Raw genomic sequence first — 19,994 nt, forward strand, 5'->3', positions numbered from 1 at the left:
CCCACCCTGGGGAGGCCGGCTGACGGGTGGCCCAGGATTATTTAGATTTAGGCTTAGTGGTTTTGGAAGCACGAGCCGGTCGTGGATACGCCTGACCCTTTGCTTTTCCTGGAGGTCGAAAGGAACGAAAGGTGGTACTCTTAGCCTTCGGAACAGAAGGATTAGTATTTGGGAGTCAGGCAGTCTTGTCAGTAGGAATTGGGAGGGAAAAACGGACAAGAAGAAATCTGTACTGTTGACGCACTCAAGTGCGTCAACAGTACAGATTTCTTCTTGTCCGTTTTTCCCTCCCAATTCTAGCTTACAATTACTGTAGTTGACTGCACCCCCTCCTATATAAAATATTCTCTAATATTAGGAAGAAAAGGGGTTTATATTAAGTGGGTTTATGGTGACGAAAAACATAGACCCACAATATATTAGTACAATATTGAGTGTGCAGATACTATACCTGTATATAAGTCTTGTCAGTAGCCAAGTCGGTTACTATCTTTTCAGATCCTCCCCAAATAGGACGTCTCCCTTAAAAGGGAGCACCTCCAAGGTCTTTTTGGAGTCCAGGTCCACCTTCCAGGACCTCAACCACATAATTCGATGAGCCAGGATAGATGTAGTAGATGCCTTGGCCGCCATTACACCTGCATCAGAGGCCGCCTCCTGAATATAGTGAGAGGCTGTGGTAATATATGACAGATATTGTCTGGCAGTGTCAGAAAAATCCTGGGGCAGTTCATCCTCGATTGCCTGAACCCATGCTTCAATACCTTTCGCAGCCCAGGAGGCTGCCAAAGTGGGTCTATGTACAGCGCCAGTAAGGGAGTAAATAGACGTCAGGCATCCCTCCACCCGCTTATCCGTCGGTTCCTTCAGTGAGGTGACAGTGGTGACAGGCAGGGATAGGATAACGAGCTAGCATCTTTATAAACAGGGAAAATTTCTTTCCAGGAGACTACCAGGATTACTGATGTATGTCAAATAAATGGTCAGAAAGTCGTAAGACTACTTTAGCAACCTTCTGACGTTTGAACTTATCAGGTTTCTTAGACCTAGTAGTAGGCTCAATGTCATCCTCTATTTGAAGAATTAGCTTAATAGCCTCCACTAGGTCAGGAACATCAACCTGGGTTGTAGGTTTCTCATCAGAAGCAACTGAATCAGTGTCTGACAGATCAGTATATTTCCCATCCTCATCGGAAGAATTATCCAAAATTTTAGTGGATTGTGAGGAAGAAATGGCCCAGTTAGATGATCCCTTGGTCCCAGAGGAGCGTGGGGTAGACTTGCCTAACCAAAGATCGATTTAATTGTTGTAATTGGGTAGACAGAGTATCCGCCCAAGGCGGATTAACTACAGGGACAATATGTGCCTGCAATGGCACAGGAGGTCCCACAGGGGACGTAAGACGTGTCACAAGTGTAGTCAGCAGACTTCAGAACGCTGCCCAAGGTGGGTCCTGATTGGCCACAGGTGCTGCAGGTTGGCTGGGTGTATGGCACTCAGCGCCTGAACCAGCAGCTAAAACTTCCCCCTCCGGTAAATCCGTGGTGCCAGTACTGCAGGATGCAGAAGCGTCTGCGGATTTCCCGCCCTGTGTGGCAGACATAAGGAATGTAGCCTTAGGGCGTAACAGTACAATGTAGCCAGACAAACACAATACCTGCAAATAACCCCCTATGTTATGTGACAGTAAACACAAAACAGAGGACTTGAGCGGTATATATAGGACCCTGAGGCACGTAGCCCCTCAGGGTACAAAATATAGTGATAGCAATATGTGATATAGGAGAATAGAATCCCACACAACAGCTACAGGCACACTCAGTCACATGTACAATGCAGAAGCTATTACATATAAACAATAAAACTGCACAGGACTAGTAAAACTACATATAAATATGTATGAGTATAGATATAACAATGCACAGTAGATACTGGATGTATATCGCAGAATACTTGTACTAAATATTCAGATAGCAGTACACTTGTTCTTAACTAACACTGTCTAAAATTACATGTAGAATACTTAAGTGCCTGTAAATGCTCAGAGCTTATGAGACAGGCGGATTTACAGAGGAGACAGAGCCCTGCAGTCCCGGAGATCAGCCCAGCTAGTAGTGAAGATGGCGCCAAAATCTCTGTCAGGGAGTGAGGGAGAGAGAAATGCAGCTCCAGGGCGTGACCACCACCAGTAGATGGCACCCGGAGAGGCTACAGGTCAGCGCCTTATCCCCTATGCTGGGCCTCACCACCGGGTACTATGGAGCCTATATTAAACGGATTTTAGTAAATCCGACCTGTGCTCCCTGCCCTGGTGGATATAGTGGGGTCCCTGTGCAGTACAGTGTCCACGCCAGCAGCGCGGTCTGTCTCCTGGGACCGCGATTTACCGGCGGGTCCCACCTGGGGGACCCTCTTACCTCCTCCCTGATGTGCAGCCACACGATCCAGGAGAGCGTCAGCGATGTGTACCTTAAGTCCGGTGCGCCTCCGCTACAAGTACACGGGAAACAGGATGCGGGAGTATGCAGCGCTGCTGGGGGAGGTGACGGAGCCACAGCACAGCATGTCAGAATGACAAAGTACTGCATCCCTTGAGGTCTTCTTAAAAAGCTCTTTTCAGGGCTGCCTAGCGCAGCCCCCCGTTAGTGACCTGCTCTGCAGGCACCAACATACAAACTGAGCTCCAGTGCCTGGAGGCGGGGCTATAGAGGAGGCAGTGCAATGCATCCTGGGAACAGTCAAAGCTTTAGCCTATTGGTGCCTCAGAGCAAGATCCAACTCTACACCCCTGATGTTATGCCCTGTGGAATAGCAGTGTACCCCGCTGCCTAAAGATTCCTCACACACCTCTGTCACCTTATCAGGAATATTTAGGACTTCCCTTAGAGTCTATAAGAGCTTCAACACTTTGCGACAGAGTACTCTCCCCTACCTCTCTGCCCACCTCACCTTCTTCCATTTCTGACCCTTCATTATCAGTCAGAACGCAGGATATGGGCCAAAGTATGTTTTTGCGGACAAATGGTAGAGGACTGAGACGCTGGTCTGAGTGCCGAGTCCTTTTGCATAAACTCAAGTATTGAGTCTCCTTCTCATTATGAGAATTTAGTAGAGATGGTGGAAATCATCCCCCGAAATCATGTTGGCTCCGTCCCATTAGCCTGAGAAGGGATACTACACACTAGTGAACCCCCGGAGAAGAGGAACACTGTGCCTTGCATGATACACACTCTTTGTCTGACATACTGCAGTAGTAACAGCGCACACACAGGAAAAGGTTATAAGCACAATTAACCCAAAAACAGCCCTTCCCGAGAGAGACCGGAGAGAGACCGGAGAGAATAGAACCAGCACACTGCACCCTTATCGCTAAAGCCAAGCTTAGCCGGGTCGCAGACTAAGTACCTAGATTAGGGACTTAGTACCCTAGTATAAAGCTCCCCCCTGCTATGACCCCCTGGTACCGCTGATTCTGGAGGCTCTCCGGAGGAGCTGCGCGTCCCTGCAGTCAGTGTCTGCGTTAGCTGCAGTAGGGTAAAATGGCGCCTGTGAGCTGCTGGATCCGCTCATAGTGAAGCCCCGCCCCTTCATTGGCGCGCGGTCTTCCCGCTCTTCTTTATACTGGCATTATATGTCTAATTACATAAAATGGAGTAAGCCCCCTTTTAAGCTGCAATGTCAGTAGCCGTGCATCCCCGTAACCTAATGCCGCCATAATGGCCGGCGACCTGCTAACCGGGACACCGGCTTAGTACTCGCCACTCTTCTGTCTTCTGGCTCTGTTAGGGGTGGTGGCGTGCTGTCGGAATGTATGCTCGCCGTGGTGGGGTTTGCGAATAGTTTCCTCAGGAGCTAGCATCCTGTCAGCGGGGAACGAGACCATTAACCCTTAGTGGGGTTGGGCCGTTCCCCCCCACTAAGTTAAAATAAGAATTTACTCACCGGTAATTCTATTTCTCGTAGTCCGTAGTGGATGCTGGGACTCCGTAAGGACCATGGGGAATAGCGGCTCCGCAGGAGACTGGGCACAACTATAAAGAAAGCTTTAGGTCTAACTGGTGTGCACTGGCTCCTCCCACTATGACCCTCCTCCAGACTTCAGTTAGGATACTGTGCCCGGAAGAGCTGACACAATAAGGAAGGATTTAGAATCCCGGTAAGACTCATACCAGCCACACCAATCACACCGTATAACTCGTGATACAATACCCAGTTAACAGTATGACAACAACTGAGCCTCTCAACAGATGGCTCAACAATAACCCTTTAGTTAAGCAATAACTATATACAAGTATTGCAGACAATCCGCACTTGGGATGGGCGCCCAGCATCCACTACGGACTACGAGAAATAGAATTACCGGTGAGTAAATTCTTATTTTCTCTGACGTCCTAAGTGGATGCTGGGACTCCGTAAGGACCATGGGGATTATACCAAAGCTCCCAAACGGGCGGGAGAGTGCGGATGACTCTGCAGCACCGAATGGGCAAACTCTAGGTCCTCCTCAGCCAGGGTGTCAAACTTTTAGAATTTAGCAAATGTGTTTGACCCCGACCAAGTAGCTGCTCGGCAAAATTGTAAAAGCCGAGACCCCTCGGGCAGCCGCCCAAGAAGAGCCCACCTTCCTCGTGGAATGGGCTTTCACTGATTTAGGATGCGGCAGTCCAGCCGCAGAATGTGCAAGCTGAATCGTACTACAGATCCAGCGAGCAATAGTCTGCTTTGAAGCAGGTGCACCCAACTTGTTGGGCGCATACAGGATAAATAGCGAGTCAGTCTTTCTGACTCCAGCTGTCCTGGAAACATAGATTTTCAGGGCCCGGACTACGTCCAACAACTTGGAAGCGTCCAAGTCTGTAGTAGCCGCAGGCACCACGATAGGTTGGTTCAGATGAAAAGCTGATACCACTTTAGGAAGAAACTGGGGACGAGTCCTCAATTCTGCCATATCCATATGGAAAATCAGATAAGGGCTTTTACATGACAAAGCCGCCAATTCTGATACACGCCTGGCCGAAGCCAAGGCCAACAACATGACCACCTTCCACGTGAGATATTTTAGATCCACGGTTTTAAGTGGCTCAAACCACTGATTTTAAGAAACTCAACACCACGTTGAGATCCCAAGGTGCCACTGGAGGCACAAACGGGGGCTGAATATGCAGCACTCCTTTCACAAACGTCTGAACTTCAGGTAGTGAAGCTAGTTCTTTCTGGAAGAAAATCGACAGAGCCGAGATCTCGTCTTGGCCAATCCGGAACCACGAGTATTGTTCTTACTCCTCGTTTTCTTATTATTCTCAGTACCCTTGGTATGAGAGGCAGAGGAGGGAACACAAACTGACTGGTACACCCACGGTGTCACTAGAGCGTCCACAGCTATCGCCTGAGGGTCCCTTGACCTGGCGCAATATCTCTCTAGTTTTTTGTTTAGGCGGGACGCCATCATGTCCACCTGTGGCCGTTCCCATCGATTTACAATCAGCGTGAAGACTTCTGGATGAAGTCCCCACTCTCCCGGGTGGAGGTCGTGCCTGCTGAGAAAGTCTGCTTCCCAGTTGTCCACTCCCGGAATGAACACTACTGACAGTGCTAGTACGTGATTTTCCGCCCATCGGAGAATCCTTGTGGCTTCTGCGATTGCCATCCTGCTTCTTGTGCCGCCCTGTCGATTTACATGGGCGACTGCCGTGATGTTGTCTGACTGGATCAGTACCGGCTGGTGTAGAAGCAGGGATTTTGCCTGACTTAGGGCATTGTAAATGGCCCTTAGTTCCAGAATATTTATGTGTAGGTAAGTCTCCTGACTCGACCATAGTCCTTGGAAGTTTCTTCCCTGTGTGACTGCCCCCCAGCCTCGAAGGCTGGCATCCGTGGTCACCAGGACCCAGTCCTGTATGCTGAATCTGCGGCCCTCTAGAAGATGAGCACTCTGCAGCCACCACAGCAGAGACACCCTGGTTCTTGGAGACAGGGTTATTAGGCGATGCATCTGAAGATGCGATCCGGACCATTGGTCCAACAGGTCCCACTGAAAGATTCTGGCATGGAACCTGCCGAAAGGAATTGCTTCGTAAGAAGCCACCATCTTTCCCAGGACCCGCGTGCAATGATGCACCGATACCTGTTTTGGTTTCAGGAGGTCTCTGACTAGAGATGACAGCTCCTTGGCTTTCTCCTCCGGGAGAAACACTTTTTTTTCTTTTCTTTTTTGGACTGTATCCAGAATCATACCCAGGAACAGTAGACGTGTCGTCGGAACCAGCTGTGATTTTGGAATATTCAGAATCCAACCGTGCTGGTGTAGCACCTCCTGAGATCGTGCTACTCCCACCAACAACTGCTCCTTGGACCTCGCCTTTATTAGGAGATCGTCCAAGTACGGGATAATTAAAACTCCCTTTCTTCGAAGGAGTATCATCATTTCCGCCATTACCTTGGTAAACACCCTCGGTGCCGTGGAGAATCCAAACGGCAGCGTCTGGAATTGGTAATGGCAATCCTGTACCACAAATCTGAGGTACTCCTGGTGAGGATAGTAAATGGGGACATGCAGGTAAGCATCCTTGATGTCCAGGGATACCATGTAATCCCCCTCGTCCAGGCTTGCAATAATCGCCCTGAGCGATTCCATCTTGAACTTGAATTTTTTTATGTATGTGTTCAAGGATTTCAAATTTAAAATGGGTCTCACCGAACTGTCCTGTTTCGGTACCACAAACAGTGTGGAATAGTAACCCCGTCCTTGTTGAAGTAGGGGCACCTTGATTATCACCTGCTGGGAATACAGCTTGTGAATTGCCGCTAGCACAGCCTCCCTGTCTGAAGGAGTAATCGGCAAGGCATATTTTAGGAACCGGTGGGGTGGAGACGCCTCGAATTCCAGTTTGTACCCTTGAGATACTATTTGCAGGATCCAGGGATCCACCTGTGAGCGAGCCCACTGATCGCTGAAATTTTTGAGGCGGCCCCCCACCGTACCTGGCTCCGCCTGTGGAGCCCCACCGTCATGCGGCGGACTTGGAAGAAGCGGGGGAGGACTTTTTCTCCTGGGAACCTGCTGTTTGTTGCAGCCTTTTTCCCCTACCTCTGCCTCTGGACAGAAAGGACCCGCCTTTTCCACGCCTGTTTTTCTGAGTCCGAAAGGACTGTACCTGATAAAACGGCGCCTTTTTAGGCTGTGAGGGAACATGGGGTAAAAATGCTGACTTCCCAGCAGTTGCTGTGGAAACTAGGTCCGAGAGACCATCCCCAAATAACTCCTCACCCTTATAAGGCAAAACTTCCATGTGCCTTTTTGAATCTGCATCCCCTGTCCACTGGCGAGTCCATAAGCCTCTCCTAGCAGAAATGGACAATGCACTTATTTTAGATGCCAGCCGGCAGATCTCCCTCTGTGCATCTCTCATGTATAAGACTGAATCTTTTATATGGTTAGCAGAACAGTGTCCCTGTCTAGGGTGTCAATATTTTCTGACAGGGAATCTGACCACGCAGCGGCAGCACTGCACATCCATGCTGACGCAATAGCTGGTCTAAGTATAATGCCCGAGTGTGTATATACAGACTTCAGGATCGCCTCCTGCTTTCTATCAGCAGGTTCCTTGAGGGCGGCCGTATCCGGAGACGGTAGTGCCACCTTTTTAGACAAACGTGTGAGCGCTTTATCCACCCTAGGGGGTGTCTCCCAACGTGACCTATCCTCTGGCGGGAAAGGGAACGCCATTAGTAACTTCTTAGAGATTACCAATCTTTTATCAGGGAAAGCCCACGCTTCTTCACACACTTCATTTAATTCTTCTGATGGGGGAAAAACTACGGGTAGTTTTTTCTCCCCAAACATAATACCCCTTTTAGTGGTACCTGGGTTTATATCAGAAATTTGTAACACCTCTTTCATTGCTTCAATCATGCAACGAATGGCCTTAGTGGACATTAGACTAGACTCATCGTCGTCGACACTGGTGTCAGTATCCGTGTCGACATCTGCGTCTGCCATCTGAGGTAGCGGGCGTTTTAGAGCCCCCGATGGCCTTTGAGACGCCTGGACAGGCACGAGCTGAGAAGCCGGCTGTCCCGCATTTGGCATGTCGTCAAATTTTTTGTGTAAGTAGTCGACACGTGCACGCAATTCCTTCCATAAGTCCATCCACTCAGGTGTCTGCCCCGCAGGGGGTGACGTCCCTTCTATAGGCATCTGCTCCGCCTCCACCTCATTATCCTCATCAAACATGTCGACACAGCCGTACCGACACACCGCACACACACAGGGAATGCTCTAACAGAGGACAGGACCCACCAAAGCCCTTTGGGGAGACAGAGTGAGAGTATGCCAGCACACACCAAAGCGCTATATAATGCAGGGACTAACTGAATTATGTCCCCTATAGCTGCTGTTATATATACTGCGCCTAAATTTAGTGCCCCCCCTCTCTTTTTTACCCTTTTCTGTAGTGTAGACTGCAGGGGAGAGCCAGGGAGCTTCCTTCCAGCGGAGCTGTGAGGGAGAAATGGCGCCAGTGTGCTGAAGGAGATAGCTCCGCCCCATTTCCGCGGACTATTCTCCCGCTTTTTTATGGATTCTGGCAGGGGTAATTATCACATATATAGCCTCTGGGGCTATATATTGTGGTATTTTTGCCAGCCAAGGTGTTTTTATTGCTGCTCAGGGCGCCCCCCCCTAGCACCCTGCACCCTCAGTGACCGGAGTGTGAAGTGTGTATGAGGAGCAATGGCGCACAGCTGCAGTGCTGTGCGCTACCTTGGTGAAGACTGAGGTCTTCTGCCGACGATTTTCCGGACCTCTTCTTGCTTCTGGCTCTGTAAGGGGGACGGCGGCGCGGCTCCGGGACCGAACACCAAGGCCAGTTCCATGCGGTCGATCCCTCTGGAGCTAATGGTGTCCAGTAACCTAAGAAGCCCAAGCTAGCTGCAAGCAGGTAGGTTCGCTTCTTCTCCCCTTAGTCCCTCGCTGCAGTGAGCCTGTTGCCAGCAGGTCTCACTGTAAAATAAAAAACCTAATTATATACTTTCTTTTTAGAAGCTCAGGAGAGCCCCTAGTGTGCATATATATATATATATACTGCACCTAAATTTTTAGTGCCCCCCCCACTCTTTTTTACCCTTATGTAGCTTGACACTGCAGGGGAGAGCCAGGGAGCGTCCTTCCAGCGGAGCTGTGAGGGAAAAATGGCGCCAGAGTGCTGAGGGAGATGGCCCCGCCCCTTTTGCGGCAGACTTCTCCCGCTTTTTCTGGAATTCTGGCAGGGGTATTTTTACACCTATATAGCCTTCCTGACTATATATGGTGTAGATTTGCCAGCCAAGGTGTATTATATTGCCCTCAGGGCACCCCCCCCCCCCAGCGCCCTGCACCCATCAGTGACCGGAGTGTGAGGTGTGCATGAGGAGCAATGGCGCACAGCTGCAGTGCCATGCGCTACCTTGTTGAAGACAGAAGTCTTCTGCCGCCGATTTTCCGGAACACTTCTTGCTTCTGGCTCTGTAAGGGGGCCGGCGGCGCGGCTCCGGGACCGAACGATCGAGGTCGGGTCCTGTGTTCGATCCCTCTGGAGCTAATGGTGTCCAGTAGCCTAAGAAGCCCAAGCTACCACCAGTTAGGTAGGTTCGCTTCTTTTCCCCTTAGTCCCTCGCTGCAGTGAGTCTGTTGCCAGCAGATCTCACTGTAAAATAAAAAACCTAAAATATACTTTCTTTCTAGGAGCTCAGGAGAGCCCCTAGTGTGCATCCAGCTCAGCCGGGCACAAGATTCTAACTGAAGTCTGGAGGAGGGTCATAGTGGGAGGAGCCAGTGCACACCAGTTAGACCTAAAGCTTTCTTTATAGTTGTGCCCAGTCTCCTGCGGAGCCGCTATTCCCCATGGTCCTTACGGAGTCCCAGCATCCACTTAAGACGTCAGAGAAATAACAAACTTAGAAGAAAAAAAGAAAAAAAATATGCAGAAAAGCTTCCAGAGATGTTGCCGGCTCCGTTGGGCACATTTTCTAAACGGAGTCTGGTAGGAGGGGTATAGAGGGAGGAGCCAGCACACGTTATCAAACTTCTATAGTGCCCATGGCTCCAAGTGGACACGTCTATACCCCATGGTACTAAATGGATTCCCAGTATCCCCTAGGACGCAAGAGAAAAGACAGCATATGTTTTGCTCAGTCTTCAAAGAGGTAAAAGGGCAGTTTTAGATTTCTCTCATTTGACAGGATGGTAACAATACACTCTTCTAATCAAAAGCAGGCTGCAAGTAATGCCATCGTGGACAACAGATATGAAAGCACCTCGCAAGAGACCAGACATGCCAGCCTTCAACACACAGTAGTGCAATGGTTTTTTCATTAAATACCTCACAGCTAATTGAATCTCACAGCTTGCAATGACTAACATTACTAATGACTATACATTTTATATGGAGTTCTCAAGAAATGGCCCAATTTGATGCAGTAATTTGAGCAACATTTATTCAAGTGAGTGACTAATATTAAACTGGCCACTACTGTAGGTGATAAAACATGATACTCTACAACAGTGGTTCTCAAACTCGATCCTCAGGACCCCACACGGTTCACGTTTTCCAAGTCACCCAGCAGCTGCACTGTGTATCACCAGCTGTCACATTTTAAAAATCTACAGGTGACTTGCAAAACATGGACCGTGTGGGGTCCTGAGGACAGAGTTTGAGAACCTGTGCTCTACAACATGCATATATTAAAAAGGAAAGAAGGCATATGTGCTTACACACCGGAAGCGGGTTTGGAGCTAGGTTCCGTGTCCACATTCTTTGCAGATGAACGGTCTGGACTAGATGTATCTTTAGGCTGTGCACCAGTTTCTGAATCAGTGATTACACTGCGGTCTACATTGAGTGGCAGAGAAGTACGAGGCTTCAGTGTAGGCCGCAGCCTCATTCTCCTTGGTAGAGTTTGACTGGGTTGTGGTGGGTCTGCCTGTGTCTCAGGTGGTTCACCAGCAGCTTTATCTTCTGGTAAGCAGTTTGTGTTCTTTCCAGCTTCAGCAGGCATTTGGCATGGATCACCATTTTCTTCTATATGCTGTGACTTGCGTCCCTTTGCACGTTCTAGGTGTGCTTTTTTACTCATTCTTGCTGCAACAAAAACCACATCATCCTTGCTTTCATTACCCAATGAGTCTTCAGGAGAATTATCAGTTTGAAGATCTGTCTCAGAATGTTTCTCTTTAAACACTCCCTTTAAGTCTCCTTTGACCTTTGTGCTTGTTTTTGTCTCCTTTTCTTCAGTCAGGACTTCTGATGGTTGCTGGCTATCTGCACTCTCATCCACTTTCGGACTGTCAGGTTCTTTACTCTCACCACACTCCATATTTGTGGACTCTGTAGACGGCTGGTTAATGCTTGCAATATCAGATGCTCCAAGTGTACTTTCAGTCGGAAGGTCTCCACTCAGAGGCTTGTTGGAGTCAGGGAACTTGGTAGGTTCCATGAAAAATGAGGAGAGGGGTTTTATACCTAGTGAAACAAAAACAAAATGAAACAAACAAAAAAAATTATAATTTATATATGGTGCTGCTACTAATTATTAGACATGGGCAGAAAATACAGGGGTTGATTCAACTGTTCTGCAGTTTGGGCACAAATGCAGAGGGCGCTGACATTTCAGCTCACTTTTACGGAAGTACTTTAGCAGGGTTTAGCCACTATGCACAGCTAAACCTGGTGCTTTTTGGGCACCCGATCAAACCAAAAACTGAACTGCTCCGAAGGGCACCCATTACTTCGCGCGCAAAAACAAAAAATTGAATCACCCCTTTAGACAGCAAATAACTACTCAAGCCAAAAAGCAATACAATCTAACCTAATACAACTGCACTGATTACTAAATACAATCATACAGCTGGCACATGGAACATTCTAGATTCTAGAAAGACATGCAAATATTCTAGATATTCACTCCACGATCATTCTAAAATACTCCCCCTACATATATAAGTGATCGGCCACAGTCAGTTAACCTTTGGCAGTTGAGCGGTTCGTGCAGTCTACTTAGTGTTTTTCTTGTCTCATTTGTGTATCTCAAAAATTAGAGCCAATCTAGCAAAACAGATTACCCATTTGGAATCCGCACCACAAAGTTACCCAAAATTGCTCTAATATGAATGGCAAAAAAATGGGTATTGTTCAAAGCTTAAAACGATGCAATGGTTGTGGACAAGATAAGCAGGAGGACCAATCAGAGTCTACAGTCACCTGTGAGTGGTCCTCCTGCCTACTTCCAATTTTCAGCTGATGCTGTGGGAAGAATGGAGGAGCCCTAAAAAAATGGCTGCATGTAGGAGGAAGCTAGGAGGATGATCACAACTTCAGTTGGTCCTAGTGCAGGTTTAATTGTAAAATGTAACCTTTAGTTTGACCTACCGTACACATCTTTGACAGTCATAAGGTGCAAAGCATCAGTGTTATTATAAATGGAGATACAGTAAATAAGTTTTATGCTACCCACTACATCTATTAAAACAATAGCACTGTAGAAGTAATTAATAATCCTTTTCCACTGTCTTGAAAATCCTAGATTTTTACACATAAATGCACATCAACCCGGGTTTTTGCTCAGGGGAAAAAGGTCCAAAAACAAAAACCCGGGTCCAGTTACATGGGAATCCAACCCGCATAGCGAGAAAGAATGAACACTGGTAGGACATAGGTTAAGGGGCAGTGTAAACGGGTTACCCAGGGAACTTGACAAGGGACCAATTTACAGCATGCTGAAAGCCAATACCTCCCGAACCACAGTGCTGGGGCTTGCCCTCAGCGTGACATGGGCAACTTACATTAGGAAGTGTGGCCTAATGGGACGATGCCTTGCCCCTGGGGTCCTAATCTGAAGGTTTTCCTTGCGCTTGGAAATGACTGACATCTCCAAGCGCCGGCTAATAGACACTGCACCCATGTGCGTTGTAAACTGTGCCAAATCGGGAATCTACCAGGTTGGTGTCGCAATGGCAAAGGGGTAAAGTCTAACCTCGGCTTGGAACAGTGGGGCAGATGTATTAACCTGGAGAAGGGATATAAAAAAAAAAAAAAAGTGATAAACCAGTGAAAAGCACAAGGTGATAACGCACCAGACAATCATTACAGATTTTAAAAATTACAGTTAGGGACTGGCTGGTGCGTTATCACCTTGCGCTTATCACTACTTCAGGTTAATACATCTGCCTCGGTGTTCCAAATCCCAGGTCAGACCCGGGTCTTTGGTGGAAAAGGGGTAATTTAAAGCACCATGATATTGAAATCAACATCAGTCTCTATTCTAGTGGAGCTTAAAATCTCACCATACAGATGGTACATACAATAGGGATAATTTAATCAGAAACCCCAACGGGCCAGGTTTTAAGTTTATCCATGCTTGGCCACAGGTGACTTAATTAGTGCCGGAGTCAATTTGATTTAACCATCTGTGCGGAGTCATGAATATACCTGAAACCTGGACCGTTGGGGTGGCTTGAAGACCATGTTTGAGAATCTCTGGCATAAACATTACTAGGGTGATTCTGCAGAAAGTGAATATAAAGTCCCGTGCATCAAACGCATTTCATTTTTTTTCCCTTTTAAACTGGTCTGTTAGGAAATTGTTGTTACATGAAAACTTATTTGCTTAGTAGCAATGCATTACCCTGTAACTTGAGACCCACTAAAATCTTGGTATTTTGGAGAAGTATTTCGTTTGAATTTGTGTAGCTGTCCCATGTATCATGGACTGATCGTTCCTAATCCTCCACACACTTACACCGCTGTGCTGACACTAGGTAAAAAAAAGCAAGTATTTACTTCCAACTATGGAGAGGCTAATGTTATACTCATATATATGGGAATTAAATGAAATAAATGAAAACCCATACTAGGAGGGATGAAAAACTCAGGAATATAAATTAATTTAAAAAAAAAAAGCAAAAATAGTACCTACACACATAGGGGGGAGATGTATTATAGGGGCACAGATAATTACCGAGGAAAAGCAGGAAGGAACATCGACCAGATGTATAAACATCTTGACTGCCGAAGCGGGGGAGGGAAAACTCCCCCCTCTGGCGATCCCTGCCTGAGCACACAGCACATCAGCACCAAGCTCTCTGCCTGGCCGTCTCCATTGCGCAAGAGCGAGAGATCTCGCATGCAGCCCAGAGCCAGCCCCCGCCACAGCCAACGTTGTCCTGCTGTGGACATAGAGCATCGACCCCTTCAGTTGTCAAAATCGATAGCTGCAGGTGTCGGAAAGGTCAGTGCTACAGACTGTTCTTACATTGCCCTGCAAATCGGCGTGCTATCTAAAAGACAACAGCGCCGATTCGTCCATTACTGGGCACAGACCAAGGCATTAATACATTTGGGGGGGGGGATTGGGGAAGAAATTTATCACTGCACCACTTCACCCCCATAACGCACTTTCATACCCCATAGTCACACAAATACAAATGATGTTATGTGTGTAGTGTATGATGTTAAAAATGCCTTGTAAATTATTTCAAGAGTGGAATATATCTTTAAGGGCTACACACACACACACACACACACACACACACACACATTGTGACAGATTTGTTGTACATAGTCTTGATACAATAACTTTAGTGTGGTTATTTGGAAAGGATGCCATTAAGTACTAAAAAAGGTGATTTGTGTCCTTACCTATTAAATCCTTTTCTCAGAAGCCATGGGGCACACTAGAATCAAGGTGGGGCCGCAGAGCCTGGGCATCGATAGATCAGTTTCCTACCCAACAGCACAGGTTCTCTCCCCCTTATATCCCACACCCTGAGCACAGACAGACTAGTTTGGTTTACAAGCCCAAGGAGACAAAAAGGGAGTAGAGGAAAGGGAAACACCCATACTAGAGACAGCTGAGGGAGTAGCTGGAAGCAAAGAAGAACTGCATACAGGAGCGTCAGGGTGGGCGCTGAGTGTACCCAACGACTTCAGAGAAAAGTATTAAACAAGTATGGATAAAAATCCCCTTTTCTCCTTTCAGCCATGGGGGACACTGGGATAATGGGGACATCATAAATATGTCCTCTCAAGGGAGGTAACACTCCTGTGGTAAACCTGACAAGCCTCTTGAAGAAGCCGCCTGAGGTGCGGAGAAACGCGTTGAGGGTACAGAAGAAAGGGCCGCTTTTGACTTAAGTGTCCTAAGGAGCATAATAGACATCGTCACCAACCGTCTGTTACAAGCTGCCGGTGAATGCTTCAGCCTGCGATTTAAACATCTCACTTATACTTCCCCTGCATTTGGAACACTGCTACACCTTGCCCGGCTGGGCACCGCTCAGTTGAGCTGGGGGATTTGCACGACGGTCCGGCGCACTCACTCGGGGCCGTACTGAAGGGAATGGTTCTCATCTAAACATACCGCTGACTGATGTCTCACCAATGCACAGGGTGATAATAAGCGGTTTTCAACTACCCATCCCGTGCAGTAAGAGATTACAACGGCTCAGTGAGTAACAGCAATCGGTTGGTTTATCATTCATATGTGCTCCAAGGAAATAGCTATTTAAATCTGGACACTTTCATATGGTGATAGACGCTAACTATATAATTTGGCAATATTAATTTCCATTTGAATTGTCAGATATGGAACATATGTGAGAGAATAATTCTTTTCTATAGAGACTGGCTCTCCCATCTGTCAGCGTCCCTTTCATATATTTATACACTATGTTTGTATTAGAGGTTTATAATACCTCACATTTACGCTTTGTGTATTGTTGTGGTCTTTTAATTAGTCTGTTTTTGTTTTTATGTAATAAATTGTTTTTTAATCAACATCACTGATATTGTGCGCCTACCTGGTGGTTTGTTTCAGTTGTTTCATTTTAAGGAGGCCGGCTACCTCCTTACAGGTGGCTGCCATTATCAGGGTTATATTTGCACGTCCCTGCTCAGCGCCTACAAACCTTTTTTTTTTTTTTTTTTTGTATGGCCAAAACTCGCTTCCGACGAGGCAAGGGTGTCAAATTTGTATAACCTTATAAAAGTTGGGGCTCAATGCCTCGTGGTGACCTTGCGAAGCCGGTCTGTTATAGCACCAAGCTGGGCTGCCCAGGAAGCCACATGCATTCTGGCGAAATGGGCACCAAGGAGGTCAGGACCCAAGGTGCGTACGGAGAACCACACTGGGTGGAAGATCAGGAACGAGAACCAAAAATATAAAGACCCGATGGGCCGAGGAGATGACAAGAACAAAGACCGTCTTCAAGGTAAACCATTGAAGGTAGTCTGTCTCCAAAGGCTCAAAGAGGGCTCCTGGACCAAGGAGAGGTTACAGGGAGCCAATGGAGGGACAAACAGAGGCTGGAGGTGGAGAACCTCCAGCTAGGAGGTCTGAATGTCCGGCAGCAGAGCATTCTTCTTTTGGAAAAGAACACATAGAAATGACAAAAAAACAGGACAAAAAGGAAGGGCCGAGGATTAAAACCCTGTGCCAAGCACCAGCCAAAATAAGTCTTCCATATTCAATGGGAAATCCTAGTGGATGAAGGTATGCTTGCACTAAGGAGGGTTTGGATCACCCGAGATGAGAAGCCCTTAACTCTCAAAATGGACTTCTCAAGATCCACCCTGTCAAAGGAAAGCGGTCCAAATCCAGATGAAGTCAAGGAACATGACACAGCAGTTCCTGCCAGAGAGGAAGATGCTATGGAGAGTCTAGGGACAGTACCAGAAGGTCGGTATACCAAGCCTAATGGGGCCAGTCTGGGGCGATCAGAATCATGGTACTCCCTTCCATTTGGAGATTCCACAGGACCTGAGATATCATGAACATTGGGGGGAAACAAGCACAGGAGTGGAAACGTCCACAGAACTGTCAAAGGCATCCACCAGAAGAGCTCCAGGATCCCTCGTGTGGGCAGAATAGCGAGGGAGCTCGGGATTGTGGTGAAATGCCATCAGATCTATGTGCAGACGACCCCAGCGACTTACAAACATGAGAAACACGTCAGGGTGCAGAGACTATTCCCCCAAGTGAACATCCTGGTAACGTAGAAAGTCGGCCTTCCAGATATGGACTCGGGGAATGTGAACCGTTGACAGCGCCTGAAGGTGCCGCCCGGCCCAACGAAGGAGGTGAATGACTCCCCTCGTGGCACCCTTCCCCGTATACCCTTTTGATGCTTGACATACACAACCACCATTGCGTTGTCAGACTGTACTTGATAGGCTTGTAACGAAGGAGCAACTGGTCCTGGCAAAGAGCCCTGTAAATGGCCTGGAGCTCTAGTAAAAATGATAACCAGTTTTTATCTTTTTGTGCTGTCCAGCATCCCTAGAAGGAGTGCTGACATGTTACCAGTTCTCAGCCTCGAAGACCTGCATAGGTTGTGAGAAGGACCTAGTCCTGAAGCTAGAAGGGATGACCTTTGTCCAAGTGTGCGAACTGGAGCCACCACGTTAGAGAGAATTGCACCTCCCTGAACAGGAGCATCCTTTGAGACCAAAGGGTTGAGGTGGGATTGGTTCCACTGGGAGAGAATACTCTACCATAAAAGTTGAAGTTCCCAACACCTGCATGCAAAAGGGTGATTCTCCATAAAGTCCTGTGCATCACACGCTTTACTTTTTTTTCCTTTTAAACTGATCTGTTAAGAAATTGTTGTTATATGAAAACTTAAATTGCTTAGTAGCAATGCCTTACACTTTAACTTAAGACCCACTAAAATCTTGGTATTTTGGAGATGTATGTTTGAATTTGTGTAGCTGTCCCATGCATCATGGAGAATCGCCAAAAAGTGGCTTGAGACTCTGCGTTGATTGAGCAGAGCCCGAATCCTGTGCTGTTGAGCTTGGATCTTGTCAGTGGTAAGGAAGACACATAGAACCTGGAATTGACCAAGGACCCTAGGTGAAGCATCTCGAGATGGAATCATAGATGGTTTTCACCAATTTATCAGCTGCATGTGACTGAAGAAATTCCACCAGGAGACAAAGGTGATCCTGAAGAACATGCAGAGATTGAGGCATGATGCTAAAGTCACCTTGATAGGGCAGAATGTGGACTGCCTTGCTCCTTTAGAAAGCTGCCATTACTGTCAGAACTTTTTTGAACACCCTTGGCGCTGTTGAAATCCCAAAGGGTAAGGTCTGAACCATTATCAATAGGTTTATTCAAGTACACATCCTGAACATCCAGGGAGGCAATAAAAGTCCCCTGGTTCCAAAGTCAGCAGGATAGAGAGAAGTGACTCCAACCGGAACCTGGGAACTCTGAGGTACAGGTTGACAGATGTTAGGTGAGGATCCGGCGCAAAGAGAATGCCAGCTTTTGAACAGAGAAGAGATTGGTGTAGAGTCTGTTGCTCTGCCCAGTCATGAAGCAGGCTTGCTGTCAGCAGGTTTGGGAGCCAGGAGACGGGTGGCCCAGGATTGGCAACCCCAGGGCTAGGAAGGTTTAGTGGAAGAACCCTGAGATCTGTAGTAGAACTATCCTTTAGCTTTCCCCTGTGAATGAAAGGACCAAAAGGAGACAGATTGAGACTTGGGAGCTGCAGACTGCAGAAAGGCGGCCTTAGATACAGCTACCATGGCCATAATCTTATCTAGCTCTGGGTCAAATAAAATATCACCCGAATAAGGGAGAAACAATTCTAATGCCTACTTGGAGTCCAAGTACCATCTCCAAGGCAGTGGACAGTGGAAACCGATAGCTTTGAGACAAAAAGGCCCAAATCAATCGCTGCCTCAAAGATACATACTGGCTTCCCAAATTAGGTCAACCCTGGATAGCAAGTCAGACCTTGAGTACCTTTACAGAGTACTTCCTCAAGGAAGTAAGAAAAGCAGGCCACGGCCTTAGCAACCAAAGCTAATGCTGGACGAACAGGACCCACCAGCATTAGCATAGATAGGAAGTTGGAGAACTTCCTAAAATCTATCAGTAGGGTCTTTGAGGGAGGCAGTGTTTTGAAAAGGCAAAGTAGTGGACTTGATTAGCCCAGCAATATGAGCATCTACTGGAGGTGGAGTTTCCCACTTAGCCCCATCAGGAGATGAGAGAGGGTAGAAACTCAAAATGTGCAGAGACTAGAAAACACTTGTTTGGATATTGCAAGGCCTCTGCTAGGAGACACTGGGGGACGGTGCAGGGAAGCACAGGTACCAGAAGGTCCCTCTGAGAGCAGCAGCAGGTACCAGAAGGTCCCTCTGAGAGCAGCAGCTGCGGGAAGATTCTCTTCCTGCAGCCACCCACACTGTATCTTACTGGTCACATTATTTGCGACCATATCAGATAACGCACTGTCTGGTGCTGTCACAAATAATGTGACCATGCCAGGCATGTGTTTAAACAATGTAATCAATTATTGTCTACATTAGTGAAAACGTTCATACATGTTTAAAAATTAAGCTTAAGACAGTTAATAATAAGAATTTACTTACCGATAATTCTATTTCTCGTAGTCCGTAGTGGATGCTGGGAACTCCGTAAGGACCATGGGGAATAGCGGCTCCGCAGGAGACTGGGCACAAAAGTAAAGCTTTAGGACTACCTGGTGTGCACTGGCTCCTCCCCCTATGACCCTCCTCCAAGCCTCAGTTAGGATACTGTGCCCGGACGAGCGTACACAATAAGGAAGGATTTATGAATCCCGGGTAAGACTCATACCAGCCACACCAATCACACCGTACAACCTGTGATCTGAACCCAGTTAACAGCATGATAACAGAGGAGCCTCTGGATAGATGGCTCACAACAACAATAACCCGATTTAGTTAACAATAACTATGTACAAGTATTGCAGACAATCCGCACTTGGGATGGGCGCCCAGCATCCACTACGGACTACGAGAAATAGAATTATCGGTAAGTAAATTCTTATTTTCTCTGACGTCCTAGTGGATGCTGGGAACTCCGTAAGGACCATGGGGATTATACCAAAGCTCCCAAACGGGCGGGAGAGTGCGGATGACTCTGCAGCACCGAATGAGAGAACTCCAGGTCCTCCTCAGCCAGA

At 47.4% G+C, this 19,994-nt stretch overlaps 1 protein-coding gene across 6 annotated transcripts in view; it reads right to left on the bottom strand.

Moving 5' to 3' along the window:
* The window catches only part of ZMYM3 (zinc finger MYM-type containing 3), a 285,890-nt gene that overhangs the window by 221,707 nt on the left and 44,189 nt on the right, over positions 1-19,994 (bottom strand). For 5 of the 6 annotated variants that reach the window (XM_063937142.1, XM_063937143.1, XM_063937141.1 and 2 more), the window contains exon 2: positions 10,756-11,499. In XM_063937142.1, the coding sequence (XP_063793212.1) occupies positions 10,756-11,499 (744 nt within the window). Of the gene's footprint in view, positions 1-10,755; positions 11,500-13,660; positions 13,746-19,994 lie in introns of those variants that run through there. The other variant, XM_063937146.1, reaches the window with a different exon arrangement.

This window comes from Pseudophryne corroboree, chromosome 8 (assembly GCF_028390025.1).
Source record: "Pseudophryne corroboree isolate aPseCor3 chromosome 8, aPseCor3.hap2, whole genome shotgun sequence".
Taxonomy (NCBI): domain Eukaryota; kingdom Metazoa; phylum Chordata; class Amphibia; order Anura; family Myobatrachidae; genus Pseudophryne; species Pseudophryne corroboree.